The sequence below is a fragment of the Pseudorasbora parva genome, chromosome 15 (assembly GCF_024679245.1).
Source record: "Pseudorasbora parva isolate DD20220531a chromosome 15, ASM2467924v1, whole genome shotgun sequence".
Lineage (NCBI taxonomy): Eukaryota > Metazoa > Chordata > Actinopteri > Cypriniformes > Gobionidae > Pseudorasbora > Pseudorasbora parva.
The window spans coordinates 3,876,914-3,900,738 of record NC_090186.1 but is presented as its reverse complement, the minus strand read 5'-3'; the positions used below and the strand labels follow the sequence as shown (position 1 = coordinate 3,900,738).

The 23,825-nt window shown below is 38.8% G+C and overlaps 1 protein-coding gene across 3 annotated transcripts in view; it reads left to right on the top strand.

Annotated features, from left to right (window-relative positions):
* The first annotated feature begins 329 nt into the window (after window positions 1-329).
* Window positions 330-23,825, top strand: part of snx14 (sorting nexin 14) — a 68,129-nt gene continuing 44,633 nt past the window's right edge. For 2 of the 3 annotated variants that reach the window (XM_067416765.1, XM_067416764.1), the window contains exons 1-6: window positions 15,510-15,593; window positions 15,670-15,754; window positions 15,930-16,086; window positions 17,864-17,939; window positions 19,385-19,429; window positions 19,530-19,610. In XM_067416765.1, the coding sequence (XP_067272866.1) occupies window positions 15,691-15,754; window positions 15,930-16,086; window positions 17,864-17,939; window positions 19,385-19,429; window positions 19,530-19,610 (423 nt within the window). In that variant the 5' untranslated portion in view covers window positions 15,510-15,593; window positions 15,670-15,690. Of the gene's footprint in view, window positions 467-972; window positions 1,115-1,316; window positions 1,438-14,083; window positions 14,161-15,199; window positions 15,279-15,362; window positions 15,407-15,505; window positions 15,594-15,669; window positions 15,755-15,929; window positions 16,087-17,863; window positions 17,940-19,384; window positions 19,430-19,529; window positions 19,611-23,825 lie in introns of those variants that run through there. The other variant, XM_067416766.1, reaches the window with a different exon arrangement.

The following is a 23,825-nucleotide window of genomic DNA, read 5'->3' as shown; positions in this document are numbered from 1 at the left end:
TATGTCTCGACTCACAGCACGGGAAGACTGGTCTCTTTATAGATTATTACTAATATTACCATGGAAAACACTTTATGGATTATAATCCGGTCTGTTTCGATACTAGTCTCCTTTATCCAAAGGGGAATACAATACAATCCAGAGGGACGCAACACACAAGACACAACATCACGTTTTACCCTTTTCCTTTCACAAAATATGTACCACTCTAACCCCATATTAATTTATCATCATAATACAGCAGCACAAACTGTTAACCCACATTATTTTGTGAGGGATGTCGGCCAGAGGCAGGACTTTTATTTTGAAACGGTGCCTCAGGCTGCAGCCTTCACGTTAAACCCGGAAGTGCAGCTCACGTAAGGATCAGTAATCTGATCATGTGAAACGATCAGCTGGATGATCAAAACATTAGTGTCAGAATGTGTTGATAGAGTTTATATCAGACCTGCGAATCATTTCTGAGGTGAGAGAGCTACAATATCGTAATTAAACTGCCATTTAAGAGCAAATGTTTCCGTGTTATTTACACTGTTTACACATTCCCAGGTGTCTGAGATTACCAGACTGTCATCATCATCTACTGTGGTTTAATTCTGATATTATTGTCTTGACTTAACAGTAACAAAAAGTAAAAGTACCATGGTATTGTTTGAGATACCTTAGAGGATCATGTACCATGGTACAGTATGTGAATACCATAGTAAATATTAACTATTCATGTAAATAAAGATGTTTAGTACTGTGGTAATGCCACGGTATTGTTTGAGATACCTTTGAAGGATCATGTACCATGGCACAGTATGTGAATACCATAGTAAATATTAACTATTCGTTTTAGTGTATGTTTATATGGAGGTGTATATTACTGTGACATTGCTATGTTTTGGAAATGGCACTATGGTAATACCGTTGTTGTGTTAATACCATGAAAACACATGAATATGGTAATCTTTCCGTTTTCTTGTTTAGATATAATGGCAGACCCTCACTCAATTCTGGGCTGTGTGAGAAGAGGTCTGCGGTTAGATGTGTTCAAGGATGTTGCCCGTCAATATCCTGTCATCTTCTGTATCTTCACCTTTATGATCTCCTCCACCATCATCCTCAACCAGTGAGTAGCTTTACTCTCATATTTAAGTCTAGAGTATGTTATTCCCTCCCCTGAATCTCACTTATAATATCAATAACAGTTTTTGTACCAGTTTAGTTTTTCATGACCAGTTTCCAGGAGCTCTACATGCAAATCCATTATGATTTGTGATTAACAAATGTATCCTCATGCTTTCAGTAAGGCATATTTCCACTTTTTCCAGGTATCTCCATATTCTCATGGTTTTTTGGTCGTTTCTGGCTGGAGTGATCACATTTTACTGCTCCCTCAGCCCGGAATACCTTCTGCCAAATATTCTCATCTCAAAGCGGTCCAAGAGGAAGGTCAGTGTCAGAAAACACACAGTTGTGTCCAGGGAGTGGGGTGTAACAAAATCGATTTAAAATACAAAAATTGAGTAACTTTATTTCATTACAGTCACTTTTTAAAAGGGTGGTAATCAAATTACAGTTACATCTGTAAAGTATTTTAGATTACCAAAGTGATTACTTTGAATTTTAATGTAATTTATTTCCTTTAAGCATTAAATGAAATATGTAACTGACAATTAATGTAGACAGCAGTTGGTGATTCTCAGACTCTTGAAAGTCTGAGAAAGCATCCTAAGAATAAGATGCAGTTCTGCTCATACGTTTGACTGAATGAATGAAAATGATTTGGTACATTACAAAATGAATGAATTCATGCTAATTGCCACAAAAATGTACATACCCTTGAATCTTAACTTCGGACTTCAAAACTTGCAATTGCACATTATACTTTCCAATGATGTGGGGGGAAAGATTGATGATTTTTTTATTTCTCAGAATTATGACTTTAATAAAAAAAAAAAATTAAAAAAGGTTTTTTTTTTATCTCACAATTCTGACTTTATAACTCATTAACTCTTTAAATCTTGAAATTCGGAGAAAAAAAAGTCAGAATAGTTTGTGAAAATTAATTATAAATTACAATTACGGTTTTTATTTTTATACTTAGGGGCGGAAACCACCATCCATGAAACATGTATTAAAGCAGCACTAGGTAACTTTTCAACCGTCATAATATATTTTTCAAGACTCTTGTGATGATACATCGACTTACAATAGGTTGAATGACACGTCTGCCATAGCCTGATGGGGTCTGTATCGTTTTTAATCGTACTTTTAAACTTCGGGTTTCGGGTAGTAACCCGAGAACAAAAAGAACTACTAAATTCGACTGCTTTATGGCATATACGCCACTTCCACCAACACACACACTTCCTTACATTCGGACGTGCGAGCCCAACTTTGTTTGTCGGATAATATAGTCATGTCCGAAGCAGCAGAGACAAAGAAAAAAGAGAAGGTTTTGTTGGAGGAAAGCACTAAGCGGAAACGAAAAAGTGATGTGATTAAAGGCAGGACGAGGATCAGCATGTGACCAGCGTTTGCTCGTCGGCGTGAGCTGAAGGAGGCGTACCGACCGATGCTGTCCTGCTTGTTACGGTGATTACCGACCACTCAAACATTGAACTGAAGGATCATATAGATTCTGTAAAACGCTAACCAATAGACTACTATAATGACGCTGGCTTGTAAACGTGAGCATCGCGATTATTTGGCGTTTGAAAAAAATAAAACCCATGAAATTATATTCATATGACATGCTGAAGCATATGGCAGTGACTGTACCTGGGATGAAGACATTTCACACGCGCCGCCAGAAGAACACCTGCATGTGAACTCCTCCTGCAGTGTTCAGGGGAACTGTTAGTGCTGCACCAACCCGCGGGGACGCTTTTATGGAGTTATTTGGCCCGCCCCGCACCACTGTATATATTAATACAACCCGCCGCGCACCCGCGACCATTAAATAGACATACGGGGTCCGCGGGTTATGAGACGACCCGCGCATCACTAGTTCAGGGCTATCAGGGTTGTCATGTCAACAAATGCACGCGTGATGGCGTCCCCTGTTGTAGGATGACAGATCTTACGACAGTAGTAGAGGACATTATTTTTTCCCAACTGTAGGGGGACCCCGAGAGCAAAAGTTACCCAGTGCTGCTTTAAGAGCAGAATATTTTTAGTTTAAAGATCAAATTTTTTCATTTAGTACTGCCCTTCAGAAGCTAATAACTGTTTCCCTATTCACCCTGTCCCTCCAATTTTAAAAAGTTTACACACAACCCAGATCTCAATGCATCGTGTTGCCTTCTAGAGCACCAATACTTATTTCTTTTTTTCTAAGATTGTCTGCTTTTGTGGAAAACCAATGTTGTTAAAAAAAAAACCCAGTCCTATGTTTGGTGGTCCCTTTGTAACATACCTTATTAGTATTCCAAAATGTTCTAAAGTATTTAGATAAAGTTACAAAACTTGTGTGTGTTTTATAAGTAACCTTCTCAACGCTGTGTGTCCATCAGGATTTGAGAAGTGTCTAGTCAGGAGTGCAATAATGGGAGTCTTTAGTAAGGGATTGTTCAGTTACACAAAGTGATAAACCTGAGTGAGATAAAGAGCTGCAGGGTGGTAGCCTTCAAGCATTATGTGAACGATAAGCACTCCAATCAACCAAAATGTGGTATTGAAAAAACAACCAGAGAATATGCATGTACACACCACATCTCCGCTTTCTTCATTAATCTTTATCACAGATGTACTGCACTGCAAAAAATGCTCTTCTTACTTAGTAATTGTGTCTTGTTTCTAGTCTAAATATCTAACAATTCTTAAATCAAGATGCATTTACTAGATAAGTAAAACGACATAAGATATCTTTTTCTTGTTTTATTGAAAATAAAATCATAATGAAGTGAGTTTTTGCCTAAAACAAGCAAAATGATCTTCCAATGGTGTGAGTAAAATAATCGTATTATTTACTCTTATTATATACTTAGCGTCTGGTTTAAGACAAGCGGTTGTGCGGTAAATAAAGGCGCAAACACCAGTAAACTGACGAGCACAACCCTTAGTAATTCACCTCATGATTGATTTAAATACTGTCCTCCCATAAATACTGCGTCTGAAAGAGAAACTCCTACAAATGCAATAAGATCAGCTGCAGAAATAACCCTGTCCACTCCTTTCAGCGCTAATGTTTCACTGCGGGTCCTCAGTAAATCCTCACAGTACTTTTAACACCAAAAGAGGGTTTGTGCTGGAGCAAGCTGTTAGGAAATCTGTCCATAAAAAGGCTTATATTGCCCACAATCCATTGCGCTTTGGAGGAGGATTTGGTTCGGAACTACAAACACGAGTAAAAATTGGTAAAAAACATGGTGGATATTTGCGATTGACGAGAGGTTTAGATAAAGTTTTGAGTTGACAAATAATCAGTTTAACCTAATAAAAATATATTATATTTAATCTTCAATAACAAGGTGGACTTTTATGAAGATCAGTTTGGCCATTAACTTTTAAAAGCATCATTATCTATTAATATGAGGAGAGCCTCCGCATGAATGATCAACATGCTGCTGCATTTCTCTCTGATGAAGTGAAATGTGGAGGATGTTAATCGTGACAGGATGATTGACAGACCAGTTTACGGTGAAAGGACGCGACATACTAAAAAAACACAATTGAATGACGTGATAGTATTATAGTAATCTTTTGCTATACACTCAAAAGTATGTCGTTTTTCTTTACAAAAAGAGGCGTAGTATAAGTAGGCGAACTGGGCGGCAGCACAAGAGTTCAGATGGCATGCAAGAGCTTACAATACATTTTTGCTCCACAAACGTCTTGGAAAGGAAACTGAGACGGACCTGTTTGTTTTTTATGTTACAAAAGCACAATGTTTTGTTTTTATTGTGATTGCACACCAATAAAATAGACCCTTTACAGGTCTTACTCCTGTCTGTATGACCATAATTGATAATAAATTGATTAAATAATTGAACAAATATTCAAGTTTTGTCCAAAATGTTACTGGATAACACAAATGACCCATTTTGAATCAGAGAATGCTGAGAAATATAATGTTGCAATTGAATATTGAAACTACTTTATTACTAAAAGTCGCAGAGCAGCGTTGATATAACAAGTTTCTGTGTGCACAGCACGATCTCCGCTCTGACATATGTATGTGTGTGCACTTTAATGTAAGCACAATACAAAATCATAGATAAGATGATAGTAAATAAGTTTGTGATCATTCTTTGAGTCCATAGAGTCAAGGCTACACTAAGCAATTCTTGAGGCTGAGTTAACCTAAGGCCAGCATACTTTTATCAGTGTAGGCCAGTTTATTTTTTAAATTGTTTTCAATGGGAGCGCTGTGTGTTTAAAAACGGCAGCAGCATTATGAGCCGCTGAGTGTTAATTCACACTGAAGGCTTTTTTTCTGGATGCCAAGAGTTAAAAAAATTCAACTTTGGGTAAAACGCAGCGCTCATAAATGTCACTTTTAACCCAGCCGTCCAATCACAGAGGAGGAAAGGTGGGATAAAAACCACACTGACCAACCGCCACATCCTGCTTGTACAAGCACAACAACAGAACAAAATCATTTAAAACAAGAACCAAAGCAAATACTTGACATTTTATCAACATTTTATATTAAATGTTAAAGGTCATAAAGATCCAGTTGTCCCGCCTTAGTCTCCCTTATTTCCAGCCCTGCATACAATATTGCAATGTGTTTTCAAGTGACCAGTCTTACTGTCAGTTATACTCCCGAAACCAGTCTCACAACTATAATAGCGGGATAAGTCAGGAGCCGGGATAGATCCAATCTTCAATATTCAGGAACCTGTTATCCCCTATAAGTGTGAGTGTTTCCTCAGGCTCTGCTCACTCCTCAGTTCCTACTTCACTTCAGATATGGTGAGTGGCATGCACCATATTTCCCTTCCCTGAACTATAGAGGACATGGGCTTTAATGGAGACTTGGTGCCTTGAAACAAAAAAATGAGACATTACTTTCGCTGCGTCCTGTTCTGGAGCTTTGATGTAATCCACAGACTAAAAAACTCTACAGCAGAAAAAATGGCATATGGGATCATTTTGCCAATAAACTGATAACAAAGTTATCCGCAGAAATCAACCAGGTACCATGAGGTTTTCTCGCTGTCCATATGGAGCTATTTAAGGGGGATTGGCCCTTAATTATATCCCCCCGCCTGTTGGATGCCTGGCACATTTCCTTTCTCTGCCTCTGTAATTGGTGGGCATGTCCGATTGCACAACAGGCTGTACCAGTAAATTACTGATGCAACGTGTCTTTTCTGAGATAAACTCCCAGAGGAGTTGTCTCTTGAGTTGGGATTTTTTACCTTGTTCCTTTTTCTTCCTACAGTCCTTCTCCCATTGGAGAATATGTCCCTTCTCCCAATACAGGGGCCTTTGACAAGCAGGGGTCCCAGCTTGGTAAGCTGACATGCTTGTCTCTCACATAGGGACTACTAGTGCTTTTTTCGGATCATGGCTTAGGTCATCTCGCCATATCCCAACAAATGTTCCCTTGTTACTCTGCTCATCGGGGTCAGTGTTTTTACCATCCCAGAGTGCTTAATGTATGCTGACATCAGCCTCTCTTACCCCTTCTCCACCAAGGCAGTGCTGGTGCTAGTTCAGAGCCAGAGCCTAGATTTAAATCGGTTCTTTGTCTTTCCACAGCCAAAGCTTCAGCTCCGAGCCAGAAAAAAGCGTTCTTAAAGGGTTAGTTCACCCAAAAATGAAAATTATTTCATTAATTCCTCACCCTCATGTCATTGGACACCCGTAAGACCTTCGTTCATCTTCAGAACACAAATGAAGATATTTTTGTTGAAAGCTGAGAAAGGCTTCAGATAGGCCTCCATTGGCATTCAGTACATTCCCACTCTCAAGACCCATAAAGGCCCTAAACACATCGACACAAAGTCCATCTCACTACAGTGGCTGTACAACAATTGTACCAAGCTGCGAGAACAGTTTTTGTGTGCAAAAAAAAATCAAAATAATGACTTTATCCGCCAAGATATTGTCTTCCGTGTAGGTCTCGGACGTGAACTCACCTGGAACTGGAGCGGCGTCCTCCTCTTCCGGGTCACGTATTCGCTATGATTCGAACGGCAGAGCTGCGTCATATTCTCGCGCATGCGTCGAGTTCACGTCAATAATTTGGTGGATTATATCGTTATTTTGATTTTTGTGCGCATAATAACTATTTTCGTCGCATTGTAAAATTACTGTACAGCCGCTGTAGTGAGATGGACTTTGTAAAGAAGTCTTTAGTGCCTTTATGGGTCTTGTGAGTGGGTCAGTGGGAATGAACTGAATGCCAATGGAGGCCTTTTTGAAGCCTTTCTACAAAAATATCTTCATTTACAGATGTACAGTAAATGAAGTGTGTTACAGGTGTCCAACGACATGAGGGTGAGTAATTAATGAAATAATTTTCATTTTTGGGTGAACTAACCCTTTGAGTAGCGCCAAAACATTGCTGGGCTAGAAGTAAGAACTGCTTGCGTCAGCGGCTGGAGGTGCGCTGCAAAAAATGCTTTTCTTACTTAGTATTTTTGTCTTGTTTCTAGTCCAAACATCTAAAAATTCTTAAAACAAGAAGTATTTACTAGACAAGCAAAAGTAATCGTCTTGTTTTGGGACAAATAACTCAAAATGAAGAGAGTTTTTGCTTGAAATAAGATAAATAATCTGCCAATGGGGGTGAGAAAAATAATCTTAATTCAAACAGAAAACAAGATTATTTTTCTCACCCCTTTGGCAGATTATTTATCTTATTTTAAGCAAAAACTCTCTTCATTTTGAGTTATTTTTTCCCAAAACAAGACAATCGTTTGTACTTGTAGAAAATGTTTCTTAAAGGGGGGGTGAAACACTCAGTTTCAGTCAGTGTCATGTCAATCTTGAGTACCTATAGAGTAGCATTGCATCCTGCATATCTCCGAAAAGTCTTTATTTTTTTTATAATTATATAAGAAAGATGCGCTGTTCCGAGTCTTTCCGAAAAAAGCCGAGCGGGTGGGGGCGTGTCGTGTGAGCGGAGCTAAATAATGACGTGTGCTCGCTGCTGCTATTGTGTTGAGTCGAGTGCGTCGTAAAGCTGTGTCATCCCTAACAGCGGGAAAAAAACTTTATTCAAAATAAAAATATGGCTTTTAATCAGATACAGCCATACATCTATGATCCGGAATCAGACCCAGAGGCTGCAGTTGAACAGGAGCAGCAGCAAAAACGACTAGAGCAGGACGTCTCTATGTGGTACAAGTTATACACTAACTATATAATATGCTTAGCAGCTTGTGTTATTTACATATTTATACTTGAATTATATCGTCGTATTTTTGTCTTTGAAGGTGTACATGTGGGAAGTGCAGTTGTGCACGTGTGTGTGTGTGTGTTTACGCGTGGTTTGTGTAGACAATTGTAACGTTATTAAGCGGACTGGTTTTGCACGGCAGGCTAAGTTAGTGTTTACATAGAAAGACACGGAATAGTAGCGCATTTGAATGAAGAAGCGCGCTTATTTAGTTCAACATATTTCCCCACTCTTTGTGTATTGTTGTTTGGAGTGCTTTTACAATACACAAACATAAAGTTACACATATAGTGGCCAGCTAAACAAATGTACACGCACTACACATCGCATGCTCCATTGATCAACTATACGTGATCATGTTTGGGCTACTTGATGAGCATAGGCAAAAACACAGACATTTGAAGCAGTCTCACTCACCGCCTGCGGTTCTAACGTTGGGACCTTTATCGTTGGGACTGCTCCATCCTTCAGCATTAGGCGATCGGGAAAATCCGGCGTCGAACTGGGCCTTGTTTATGAAACAGTCGGCACCGAAATGCAGCAAACAGATATAAACATTCGCGCAACTCAGTTGCTGATCCGGAAAAGCAAATTCCATCCACTGTTGCCTTACCGCGGGGTTTTTGGGGAATCTGTGCTGGACTGTCTTGGTCTGGCAACCAAAAACGCACTTTTTTGATGTCATTGTTAATTGTGCACATCACCTGTGCAGCGCATCCTACGAGCCAGCGCTTTGATGGGCGTAGCCTGTTACTTTCGCTCCCTCTCTCTCTCTCACGCTCTTCCGGTAGAATTGTCCGTAAGGCCCATACAAGGAAATTCCGCCCCCGTTAACGTCAAAGGGGACGCATGATCGCAAAAAACTTGCCGAAACTTATGACTAACCGGAAGTAGTATTTTTGACAAAGAAATACTCCCATCAAACGTCCACCTTAACTTTTGAAACTTTGTCCATGTTTAGGATGGGAATCCAAGTCTTTAACAGTGTAAAAAGATCAGTATGCATGAAACAGCATTTCACCCCCCCTTTAATGTAAGACTTGTTTGATATTTTGACTAGAAACAAGACAAAAATACTATGTAAGAAAAGCATTTTTTGCAGTGCAGGGTTACCGTGGCGTGACCAACAAGACCAACACAAACTTGTGACCGCCATTTTTTGAATAGCAGCTAATCAAGCTAACAGCTGCTCGATTGTAATCTCCATCTATACAAAACACGGTCAGCTGCACGAATGCGTTGGATTCGCGGTATTTTGATGCCGATGTAGGATCATCAAGTCATCAGGTGTTGTTGTTGATGGAAGGCTCGTTTGAGATGCATCGGCGAGCGCTGTGTAGACAGATCACCGTATGAAATCAAATTAACGTTACAGTGAGTGCAAACGACTCCATATGCTTTTGAATTGCTCACACGGTATTTTGATATCATACGCTGATCGGTCCGTGCAGCGCCAATGCATCTAGAACATGCCTGGTGTGTGTGTGTGTGTGTGTGTGTGTGTGTGTTTCCCATTGCCTCGCTAGCGTTGCTGAGAAAGATGAGACGTATACAGTGACATTAGACCTGGCTCTGTGCTGCCTCTCTAGCCTGTGGAAAGCCAAACTGGTTCTTAAAGGCTCGTCAGTCGAACCAACTTCGAACTGACAGTAGCACTGGCTCTGAACTAGCACCCGGTTCATTCTGGTGGAAAAGCGGTATTTGTGTAGTCCGCCATGTCTTTCCTGGCCTTCTACTTAAAGGGGATGTCTAACACTATTTCATGCATTTTGGCTCATTTACTCGGTTAAAGTGTGGATTCTCAAGCTAAACATGTCAAAATTGATACATGGCCACATATGATCTGACATCTGTGCCAAATACACTCCTTCAGAGATTCGGGAATTTTTTTTTTGGAGTATAGCCCTATGTGATGATATAAAGGGCATAATTCCTTGGGAACTTCTCTCGGATGAGCACACACACACACACCTGGACAGCAACTGGGCAGTTTTTCCGGGGCATCAACGTAGTTCTGCAAGTGTTTGTTTGTTCCCGGCATTTCTGTGACAAATGTTTTATAAACAAGGCTCAGTTTGATGCTGGATTTGCAGATCATTTGAAACTTATGGAGCGATAAAAGATCCCGATCATGAGTGGAAGACGCAGGAAGTGAGAGAAACTGCATCAAATGTGTGTTTTGTTGGTAATCAGCACATAAGTGCATATAATGCACTTATGTGCTGTATATGTGCACTTATGTGCACTATACAACAACAGAAATGTATAGTGAATCAAACGTTATCCAGAGATAATTCCATGATGTTGTGTGTGTGTGCGCCCTTATTTATATTACATTGTGGGGACAAATTTCTCCATAAGGATATTAAAACCTGAGATCACCTATATTGTGTGGACCAGCGAGCGGCCCCTACTTATCAAAAGGCTTATAAATCATACAGAATGATTTTTTTTTTTTTTTGAGAAAGTAAAAATGCAGAATGTTTCCTGTGATGGGTAGGTTTAAGGGCCGTGTGTGTGTGTGTGTGTGTGTGTGTGTGTGTGTGTGTGTGTGTGTGTGTGTGTGTGATGGGTAGGTTTAGGGGAAGGTGTGTGTGTGTGTGTGTGTGTGTGTGTGTGTGTGTGTGTGTGTGTGTGTGTGTGTGTGTGTGTGTGTGTGTGTGTGTGTGTGTGTGAGACACTTTAGCTCCTCCCACTGCATTCCTGCATGAGTGTACTGGTGTGTGTGTGTGTGTGTGTTTAGCTCCTCCCACTGCATTCCTGCATGAGTTTTCTGAAAGAATCAGCACAGTGTATCTGTGTTTTATAAAATATAATAAAACTAAAGACTTTTTGAAGAAATGAAGGATGCAGTACCACTCTATAGGTACTCAAGATTAATATTATATTATGTTCCTAATTTACCTTTGACCAAACAGTTTTGCTTTTATATAGTCTTTCAGCAACTGTGAGATCTTTTACTAGACATCTCCAACTCCTAGATATAATTTCCCTTTCGTGGTCAATGAGGGAATGGATCCAGCATCTCTCCCACAGACTCTTATATAACTGAGTCCTGGCTGAGTCAGGAGGCCCTATTGTGTGGAGTTTGCATGCTTCCTCCAAGGTTTCCTCCAAGTGCTCCTGGTTACTCCCACAATCCGAAGACATGCAGCAGCGAGTGTTAACACACTCATATGGACTGCCGTCTGTCCTGGGTATTTCCATTCCTTCAGACCGAGACATCTCCTGCATCTCAGTGACCTTACATAGGACAAGCGGTTCAGAGGATTGATGCTCTTTTGCTTGTTGTGGAATTTTTAAGGGGGTCAACTACTTTCTCAGCTCATAATGCATTGAGTTTAGGTCTAGTAATTGGTTGTAATGGGTCTTATGGCTTCCTCTCCATCCTCATGACATACTTTTTTAGTACTTCTACGAACCACGAGGGGATGCAGTTGAGAGCCTGCACTCACTTTGGCTACACTGTAAAAAAAAAAGATTGTTGGTTTAACTTAAAAAAGTAAGTAACCTGGTTGCCTTCATTTTAAGTTTATTGAAATTAAAAATTTGAGTTAATACAATGAAGGAAATTTGTTTAATAAATAGAAACTCAAAATATTATTGTATCTGAACCACATAAAAAATTTGATAAATCATGATAATAGCACTATTTGGCATGTTTCACTGCGTCATCACAAATAAAACACACAATTACCCAATATGCTTACAAAATCTTTTAATAATATTTTAATTAAGGTTGTTGAATCTCAAAAAATGTTCATTGTATTAACTCAACATTTTAATTTCAATGAACTCAACATTTTAAGGCAACCAGGTAACTTTTTTCCTAAATCATTTTTTACAGTGCAGGTAACTTGTTTTTAAATATTGTTTTACAGTGTATTCGGTCATACCAGTACTTAAGACAGTCTTAACATAATGTGCTGTTTGTGCAACTGGCAGCTAGAATAGAAACTGGGAGAGCATTTGCCACAGTAACTGAGCTAACTGAGCTCACTGTCTCACAGATGTTGTCCTTTGAGAGTCTGCAGCTTATTTTTAGGGTGTTACCTGCTGTCTCTGTATGTTTTTTATGGCACAGGTTTGTGCTGCAACATTAACAAGATTACTCACCCGCCTCCAGTCTTTCACAATAACAACCGAGAGTACATTTAAAAAAGTAGCATTCCCTCCCTTCCCTACCTCCTATGCTGACTCGAGAAAACACGAGAAAAACTGAAATACCCCCTAAAGACTTTACCACAACCTTAACAAAAGCAAACAAACAATGTAAAAAAAAAAAAAAAAGCAACATCTTAAGGCAGGATAAAGGCGTTTGTGTGTCTGCAGTCTTCACTGTATGTTACTGTATGTTATGCGCACCATGTGCCCTTGTAAATCTTTTGTAGTGGGAACAGTAATTACTGTAATTATCTGAACTGTGAGGTTATTGAAAGGAAGAGAGAAGCAGCAAAGTACATGTAATAGCAGCAGAAGTCAAAAAAACACACAATCCACAAACACAACAAATAAATAAACAAAACGACATAAATGTACGTCTTTGGTCTGAACAATTGCCTACTCCTTCTTTTAGTTTCACTAATACGCCCCTTACATTGGGAATTTTCAGTCTTATCCTGTTCTTTTCTTAGTCTGTTTGTCTTGTATGACACCAAACTATAAAAGTCTACCTATGTTTTGTTGCAATCAATCAACCAACCAACGATATTATTTCTGTTTTCATGTAGATTAAACTGTTTCAAAGGGTAAGTTCACCTGAAAATGATCCTTTCTGTCATTAATTCCTCTGCCTCACGTCGTTCCAAACCCTTAAGACCTTCATCGTTCATCTTCGGAACACAATTGAAGATATTTTTGATTAAATCTGAGAGCTTTCTGTACTATCAATGGACAGCGACATCATTAACAGTTTCATGGCCCAGAGAGGTAGAAAAGATATCGTTAAAATCATCCATGTGACTCCAGTGGTGCAACCGCAATGTTTATGACGTGACGAGAATATTTTTTCTGCCCAAAAATTGATATGATCTCAGCTTTCATGTTCTTATCCATAACAGTAAAATCTATAATTTGGCTAAGTTTTTTTATCTCTTCTACAGAAATCTCAGACTCAAGCTTACCTTCAGCCACTTCTTTCTCCTTAATAAAGGGATAGTTCACCCAAAAATAAAAAATAATCCCATGATTTTATCTCCCTCAAGCCATTCTAGGTTTATATGGCATCCTTTTTTCAGACGAATGCAATCTGAGTTAATGGCAGTGAATGGCAGTCCAAGACTTGAACCCCAGGACTTGAAAGTCGTAGTTAGGCTCAGCCAACAGATCTTGAGTTTAATAAATAGTGATAAATGGACAACATGGTAGAATATCAGTACATTTGGGAGGCATCTCAGCCAATCAGATTCTAGGACTGAACTATATATTGGATATATTGTGGACCAATATATTGGCCTGGGTAATACCTTTGCCTTTTTTTATGGATTTGGAGTATATATTGTGTAAAATAAGTGTTTGTTTGTCATTTTATCAATATTATGTGCTATGTTGGTCTGTATTATGTATATATTATAAGCACTATATCGATCCCTGCGCTCTAGATCATGCAAAAGCCTCTATTGACTACTAATTTGAAGCAATGTAAGCATTTGGATTATATTGTATTACTCAGTTGTTGAGACTCTTTTAACGTCTGTACTGTATTTGTGATTAATATACTGTATATCTGTGTATCTACAGCCACAGGAACAGCAGGAATTATTCCCTCTGGGTCACAGTTGTGCAGTTTGTGGGAAAAAACAGTGCAAACGCCACAGGTATGATCTCAAATCTCACAAAAACTTTGATCAAAAAGTACCGGGCATATTTCAGCCCATGTTTCAAATATTTTTTTTGGAACATTATGTTTTTGGTTTCCATTGGGTTTCCATCCATATTTAAACCCTTCCCCTTGAATTTCAGATCCATTGGTTCAATTTCTTTGTGATTTAGCTACTAATGCACTATATTAGTATCTGTGGCAAGCAGGGCGAGGCTGGGAATGAGTAACGAATGACCGCTGCATCGCCCACTGCTCTCGAGACACATGGAGGAGCCTCGCAAATACTTAAGGAGAGAGAGAGAGAGAGACAGAGGGAGAGACAGAGGGAGAGACAGAGGGAGAGAGAGAGGGAGAGAGAGAGAGAGAGAGAGAGAGAGAGAGAGAGGGAGAGAGAGAGAGAGAGGGGGAGAGAGAGAGAGAGAGAGAGAGAGAGAGAGAGAGAGAGAGAGAGAGAGAGAGAGAGAGAGAGAGAGAGAGAGAGAGAGAGGGAGGGAGGAAACCACAGGCATCTGGACTTGTGATGTCTGTTTATATGCAGAAGTCGACTGAAAACTGGCTGTATGTAAGCCGGCCTACTCTTCCACCACCAGTTTTTTTCTTTTGAATGTGGCTGGTGTGCTCTTACTGTTTAAGCAAGCATTGCGAGTTGTTTCTAGGCACAAAGATTAAGAACATGATATTGTTTTTTAAAAACTTTCTTTCAAGTTTTGCGATTTACATGATGGACCATTTTCACATTTCCGGCCGTTCTCAGACGTGGAACTCGTCATAGTTTGGTAAACTTCTATAGAGGTGAATGAGAGACAGCAGCAAATATACAGTTACTTTTTGTCATCCCATTTGTTTCAAAAGCAAAAGAAAGCATTTCCATGACTTTCCAAAAGAGGCCACAAATGTCGAGAGATGTTCCCACGGCTCTCTGCCCCACCCTGCTTGCCACAGACAACATCAATTATTTTGCCTTTTTAGACTTTTTTGATTAAATAATGAAGATGTAAATGTACCTACGAAGCATTTGTGTTTTTATTCCAAAGACCGACCCTTCTGCTGGAGAACTATCAGCCATGGCTGGACTTAAAGGTGTCGTCCAAAGTGGACGCCTGTATTTCAGAGGTAGAGCCATGAATCCAGTCATGAGTTAATTGATATATTATTCATAAATCAAACTAATACATTCTTTGTTTGACTGATCTTCAGGTTTTGGAGTTAGTTCTTGAGAACTTTGTGTATCCATGGTATAGGTATGAGTGCTTTAAATGCAAAAGTTGCTTTTATCACAAGCGGGGAAAATGCATTTCAACTTAACGTTTTTGTCTCTTTTGTGATGTTTTGCAAATCAGAGATATTACAGATGACGAGGCGTGTGTGGATGAACTGAGACAAACAATCCGTTTCTTAGCTGCAGTTCTGGCTCACCGAGCACAAAGAGTACACACACCTTTACACAGATATCACAATTTACATACATCTGTGAAGTGGCATGCTGACTAAAATTGTCTTGTAGGTGGATGTGCCCTTGCTTGTGATGGACAAAATGATGAAAGCAGCTATGAAGCACCTTGAGATAATTGCAAAAGCACAGCAGAAAGGTGCGTCCTGTGATGAAATTAAACAGATATAAATGGAAAAAACTGAGCTTTGTCATAACACATTGTAGAAACGTAGAAGTATAAATGACGTTTTACATTTTGGCACCATTATATAAATGTGATATTTTTTTAACATCTTATTTTTTGTTTAAATGTTGTGTGTTTGTGTGAGCAGTGAAGAATACGGAGAGCCTCCAGCAGGCGGCGCTAGCTGAGTACGGGGCCGATTTGCATGTGGCCCTGCGGAGCCGCAAAGATGAGCTGCTGTATTTGAGGAAACTCACAGAACTGCTGTTTCCTTACGTCATGCCCCCTAGAGCTACAGACTGCAGGTACACCTCACACACTCACACGCACACACACACACTACACTATTAAAAAGTTTGGGGTCAGTGAGATTTTTTTAAAAGTATTCTCTAAAAGTCTCCTATGCTAATCAAGACTGTATTTCAACAAAAAATTCTGTAGCAATATTACTACAATTTTAAAGGGATAGTTCACCCAAAAATGAGCGTGTGATGTTTATCTGCTGACCCCCAGGGCGTCCGAGATGTAGGTGTGTTTGTTTCTTCAGGAGAACACAAATGAAGATTTTTAACTCAACCGTTGCTCGTATAATGCATGTCAATGGGGTGTATTTCTATGAGAGTAAAACACACAGACGTACGAATCCATATTAAACCCTGTGGCTCGTGACGACACATTGAGGTCTTAAGACACAAAACCATCGGTTTCTGCCAGAAACACAACAGTATTTGTGTTATTTTTTTACCTCATATCAGACGAATTTCATCTAGTGTTCCCAACGCCATTACTTCTACTGAAGAAGGTCAAAAACCCGGCGGGATCATAGATATATTTACATAGATTCCTCATTAGTGCCTGTGCGGATCGGTCGAATGAGGAATCTATGTAGATATATCTATGATCGCACCGGTATTTTGACCTTACTCTACTGAAGTAATGGCGTTGGGAATACTAACATATCTTAAGACATCAATGTGTTTCCACGAGCCGCAGGGTTTAATATGGATTCGTATGTGTGTGTGTTTTTTACTCTCATAGAAATACACCCCATTGACATGCATTATACGAGCAACGGTTGAGTTAAAAATCTTCATTTGTGTTCTCCTGAAGAAACAAACACACCTACATCTCGGACGCCCTGGGGTCAGCAGATAAACATCACACGCTCATTTTTGGGTGAACTAAACCTTTAATAGCGAGAATTGAATCCTAAAATAAAGTGTTACCGAAATGTTCTGTATTTCTGCATGCATTTGACCCAAAACATCATCAGATTTCCAGGACGAATTCGTCCAGCCCAAACCATGATAATACCACCACCATGTTTCACAGATGGGATACGCTTCTTATGCTGGAATGCATTTTTTATTTCTCCAAACAAAACGCTTCTCATTTAAACATAAAAGTTCCTAAACCCAATTTTATCTCATCCGTCCACAAAACATTTTCCCAATATCTCTCTGGCTTTTGCACATGATGACTGATCATCAAACTTTAACGAAAGATGTCAGGACATCAGTTCTTCTCAGTGAATAAATAACAAATTAAATATTTTTTACCTAATTTGTTTGACTGGGTTCTCTTTGTCTACTTTTCATCTGATGAGGTTTTGGGTCATACTTGTGTGGAAATATAGAAAATTGCAATGTATAATGATGGCAAAGCTGAGTTTTGAGCATCTTCGATTCTTCAGAAATCCTTCCAATATGCTGATTTACTGCGCAAGAAACATTCCTGATCATTAATAATGTTGAAAAAAGTAATTAAAAAAAACTGTGGAAACTGATTATTATTTTTCCAAGATTCTTTGATTAAATAGAAAATTCAAAAGAACAGATTTTGTTGGAAACAGATCAATATGATCAATCAAATGCATTCTTGGTTAATAAAATAATTCATTTCTTTACCGACCCCATCAAAGACATGGCCATTTATAGTGTTTTGAGAACAATTTTAACCGTCTGTAATGATTTTACCCATAATAACGTATGATTGTGTCCAGTCTCTAGGCGTGAACAGTGTGATGAGGATCAGTTGATGTGTCTCTGCTGTTCTCATTTAATCTCTGTGGTTCATTCTCAGATCTTTGGCCCTGCTGATTCGAGAGGTCATGACAGGTTCTGTGTTTCTGCCTATAATGGACTTTGTGGCTGATCCTGTGAGTGTAACAGATTACCTTAAATGAGGACATAAAAGGGATAGTTCACCCAAAAATGAAAATTAGCCTATGATTTACTCGCCCTCAAGTCATCCTATGTGTATATGACGTTCTTCATTCAGACGAATAAAAGTTGTTATATTAAAAAAGACCTGGCTAAAGCTTCATAATTGCTGTTGCTCTGTTTTTGAAGTCCATAAAACTGCATCTGTCCGTCATATAACTGCTCCACACGGCTCCGGGAGGTTAATAAATGCCTCTGAAGTGACTTTATGCGTTTGTGTATGAAAAATATCCATATTTAAAACTTTATAAAGTAACGTTTCAGCCGATCGCCTTCTGTATTCAGTTTACGGGAAAAGTGTTGAAAGTGCCTCTGCAGTTCAAAGGCTTACGAGACCAGTTACGCTCGTCAAACGTCGCGTACGCATCTTCAACTCCGAGAGGCACTTTCAACACTTTTCCACAGACGACGATCGGCCTGAACCAAGCGGCAACCTCCCGCGATCTCTCTTGAATCCAGAATTGAAGTAATGTAAACTGAAATTCCTCAACTGGCCACTAGAGCGGCTCCAGAAGGAGCAGATTCTCATTGAGCCTCATGTTAAAATGCCCAACTTTACAGAAGAAAAAAACATGTTTACAGCCTGGTACAAATTGTGTTTTTTGCCCTTACGGCTAATTTTGACATTCATGACAACTGTGAGGGGGGTGAATTTTTTTCTGACTCATTCGTTTAAGTTATATAAAACCTTAAAGTTCTGCATAATTAAGGGCGTGGTTACTTTGAGTGACAGGTGGATAGCCATTTATCCGCCGTCTGTAGTCATTGCGTCACCTAAGCTCCGCCCACATCCCGCCTTTTTGCCCATTTTCTGTTATCCGGGAGTGACACGCAATGACTCGCTCACAAGATGGCGACGGCCAGCTCGACTCTACTTTAAGCTTTAGAACGGCTTATCAGAATCCTATGGGTGACGTCACAGATAATACGTCCATATTTTTTTACAGTCTATGGCCTGAACTTTACTTTAAAAAGTTTTGAATATGGACATTTTTCTTACACAAACTCATTGAGGCATTTATTAACCTCCCAGAGCCGTGTGGAACAGTTATATGACGGACAGATGCATTCTTATGGACTTCAAAAACAGAACAGCAGCCATTATAAAGCTTGGATTAGCCAGGACTTTTATTCGTCTGGAAGAAGAATGTCATAAACACCTAGGATGACTTGAGGGCGAGTAAATCATGGGCTAATTGTTATTTTTGGGTGAACTATCCCTTTAAACCATCGATATTTTCTCTTTGCCATTCACTATTTGTGTGCATTAAATTGGTAAAATATTGCTTGTATCAAACACAGCTATAATTAATTAAGCTATAAGATATGTATGTGAATCTTATAGTTGTTTTATCTAATCTATAAATCACTATTTTCCCAGGACACAGTAAATCACATGGTGCTCATCTTCATTGATGATTCTCCAGTGAGTGATTTAACCACATCAATAACAGACTGTTCAGTCAGCCTTTCCTGACAACTGTGTCTTAATTTCTCCATATTTTTTTATGTCATTTTGCGGCTAGCCTGAGCCAGTCATCGATCCTCCATCTAACCTGGTGCCCTTCCTGGAGAAGTTTGCAGATCCACGCAATAAGAAATCCTCGGTATGTGCAGCTTATGTCACTTTAAAGGGTTAGTTTACCCAAAAATGTAAATTCTGTCATTAATTCCTCTCCCTCCTGTGGTTGGACACCCGTCAGACCTCCGTTCATCTTCACACACAGATGAAGATATTAGTGTTGAAATCCGATGGCTCAGAAAGGCCTTCATTGACACCAATGTCCTTTCCTCTCTCAAGACCCATAAAGGCACTAAAGACGTCGTCACAAAGCCCATCTCACTACAGCAGCTCTACAATCATTTTATGAAGAGACGAGAATAGTTTGTGCGCAAAAAAACTAAAAAACGACTGGCCGATTTCAAAAAGATTCGAACCGTTAAGAATCAGTGAATCGATTCATGATTCGGATCGCGTGTCAAACTGCTGAAATCACGGCTGCGTACGAAAACCTAGGCAGCTGACTCGTTGCCTCGCTGCCTTATCAGGCAATGGCTTGTAAGGCAGCGTTTTGTGCATAAAGGCACCTCACGAAACGATTTCGGACAGACTTCTGAGGCAGTGTAGCAGTCTAATGATCGACAGCAAAATAGAGCAAGGTTTTGGTGAGAACTAAACACATATTTAATTACTACAGTAGTCATTTCTCGCTAGAAATGACATCAGAAGAGGAAAATATTGGTTAAAAACATTCATTTACACACAAACTGAGAAACAAACTCAACTTTCGGACGCCATCTTACAGGGTTCCCGCGGGGTCTTAAAAAGTCTTAAATTCAGAAAGTTACATTTAAGGCCTTAAAAAGTCTTAAAAACGCCCAGATTTTCATCCTAGGTCTTAAATTTAATTTACCAAAGTCTTAAAACTTTTACTTCCGTTCAGAAACAAAACCTTTTAGTTTTCTTTACCCGACTGCTTCATGCATTTTTACTCCTTACACTTTTCCTTCAGCTTTTCAGAAAGCTGCGATTGGCAAACGGAAAGCAAGAAATTACCGTAATAAACCATATTTTGGCAAAAAGCGCTATTTGTCTTTAAGGATTTTTTTTAAAGGATTTTTAAGGATTTAAGGATTTGTCTTTAAGGATTTTTAAACACGCCAAATGTTGAGGATTTACGGTCAAATAGCGCTTTAATATGCTGGCGCCAACACTCGCATTCTAATAGGGTTAAGCGTAATGTATTCTGATGTATTTGATCTGACTGGGTGGGCAGCTGTCAATCTCAGGCCCAACCGTAGATCCGCCCCTATCATCAGGGTCCCCGCGGAGTCTTAAAAAGTCTTAAAAAGTATTAAATTTCAGAATCAAAATATAAGGCCTTAAAAAGTCTTAAATTCGCGGAAGCATTGCGTTCTAGGTCTTAAATAGTCTTAATTTTCCTACGTCCATGTAACGCTACCTCGTTGAAACGCTCTCGCCTCCCGCAGCACGCGAGCACGTGTGTATGTGTGTGTGTGTTTGTTCCGTGGTGTTTGTAGTTCTTTCTTTCGCTAGACCAACTATTGTTCGCTCTATTACAACTACAAATTAGGTAAGCATGCCACTTATATTGCAGCCAATCAGCTTTCGTGTTATTGGCACGAGCCTCTTTCTGATCGTACCCCACAGACGCATAAAACAGATTTTATTCTTCAGCTGAATCTGACGGTTCTTGCAGTTCCGCGATCATGAACGCGAAGGCGAATCTTTCTCACCATCTTGCATAATGACAACATAAAAGTATAATATTCCCGATTGCACTAAGTAGAGTTAATAACAGTGATGTAAACGCCGAACTCCGATGTCAGACTGTAACGTTATGTGTTTGCTGCCTGTCAGCGCTCGCGCGAGTGTATTGAATGTGTTATTTTTAGGCTCATTAGCCTAACGTTACTCTTGAACGATCAAATATACACATTATGATATGTCTATATCCTGATTTGAGTTAAAACGTTTGGGAACTGTCAGTAAGTACTGGATCTGGGCATTAAGCTCACAAAGTGAAAGCAAACTAATATAGCTTAGCAACAACACAAATGGGGAAAACAGCACTTACACTTAAAGGAACACTCCAACTTTTTTAGAAATCGGGCTTATTCTACTTTGCTACATTTAGATATGTGGGGAAATGCATTTTAAGCTAAGCTAGCGGCGACCCTGCCAAACTAAAACAATGCATGCACTGAGACAAATGTATTTGCCAAAATATCTAAATGGGGTTTATCCAAAAGAAGTTGAATAAGCCCTATTTCTAAAAACAATGGAGTGTTCCTCTTTGTATGCATCTTTATGTTGTATTTATTTTTCCTATTGTCATTTGTTTATAAGTATATATTTTATTACTTGATTACGTAATTACAACGTTTTACTTATATTAAGCAATTGCTTATTGCTCTTGTTTACTTTTAAGATGTTGGTCATATTTCCCACCCCAAGCGATCGTGTTATTAAAGATAGATAGTGCACTACTGGAACAGCCTTTTTTGTTTTTGTAATATGCCTACCAAACAAGATTCATGCATTTTGTTAGTTTTATTGCCATGTGTGATCATTGTGCATCTAACATAATAATATGGTTAATGTTGCATCCTAGTTCTGAAAAAATAAAAATGTATGATAGTGACCACCACAAAAAAATTATATATATATATATATATATATATATATATATATATATATATATATATATATTAGGGCTGGGTATCGATTCAGATGTTCAGATTCGATTCGATTTTGATTCACAAGTCCTCAAATCGATTCAATTTCAATTCTCAATTCGATTTTTGATTCAACTCAAATGAATATAGATTTAATAAATACTATAGGTATTTATAAAAAAGAACAGTGAACATAAATGTGTAATTAAAAAGAAATGAAGAGCCACAATCATATATGTTAAACTTTTTATTTTAGGTACACCTGAGTACATTAAAACAGAACACATCTCTATATTTCAAATCCATGCAATTGTTAAATACAATTTTGATGCAACTTTATTTAAAAAATTTATCTGAGAAGTATTTTATGGATGTTTTGATATATTTATTCTAAAACATAAAAAGCTAGGATATTGGATGTTTTTTTATAGCAATTTTCAGTAGCCTACACGACAAGCTTTTCTTGCAATTTTGCTGCTCATGTGTGCAAATTTACTTTTCATACATGAGAAATGCGTTCATTATTTTTTTAGTCTATGGGTGAGTAGTTGTCGTGGTAATGGACAACAATACCTTAACTGACTTAAGCTGACTGTGGACTAACTATTATTAGAGGAAATCTGTTTATAATATAAGCTAATAGGGTTTGAATTATTGATCCTGCGCTGTATATGGACTATAATTTGAATATGTCTATAATGGCTAACGTACGTGCTTAAGTGACTGCTCAAGTTTGATCCTAATGCAAGGCAAGCATTCGCGTGTAGGCCTATGTAATTATTTTTAGCGGTTGTGTGATTGGCTGTGTGTGTGTGTGTGTGTGTGCTCGGCTGTGTGAGTGTTTTCACATTAAATGGTTCCGCAGATTTTTAGTATTACTACAGCATTTCACCTCAGCTTTATAAAAGGCGACAACGCACCGGAAGCTGCCATTTAAACACTGAATGGATAAATGATGTGCGCCTCTTGCTCCTTTGTAAGATCACGCAAGGCAAATGGGTGACATCTAGTGGAGAAGACTAGTAATTAGATTTACGTTAAGCTTATGTTCAATGTTAGCGGAAATACATATTTTAAAAAATCGATTCATGGCCTTTGAGAATTGATTCTGAATCGACCAGATTTTAAAAACCGATTAATCGAAAAATCGATTTTTTTTTTGCCCAGCCCTAATATATATATATGCTAATCCTGGTGGGATTGAGCTATGAATAAGTTCACTAATACTTTGTTCAATTTAAAATAAATTAAATAATATAAGTTTAAGTAATTGAGTGATTCTGGATTTCTTATGCATGTTTTTTTATTGCCCAATATAGGTCTTAAATTTTATTCATAATGGTCTTAAAAAGGTCTTAAAAAGTCTTAAATTTGACTTGGTAAAACCTGCAGATACCCTGATCATAGGTTGGTTGTTTTGTCTGGTATGCACTTGTGTCTACGCGCGTTTTCAAAGAACATGGGTCTTTGCACACTGAGTCCGATATTTTCCCATGCGTTTTTTCGTATTTGTGATCCGAAAAACTCGTCACGCACAGAGACCTTGCACACTGAGTCCGATGCTTATTAATGAATGTGTTACGGAAAAAAACGCAAAACAAGACAGTGACGTCTAGTGAGGA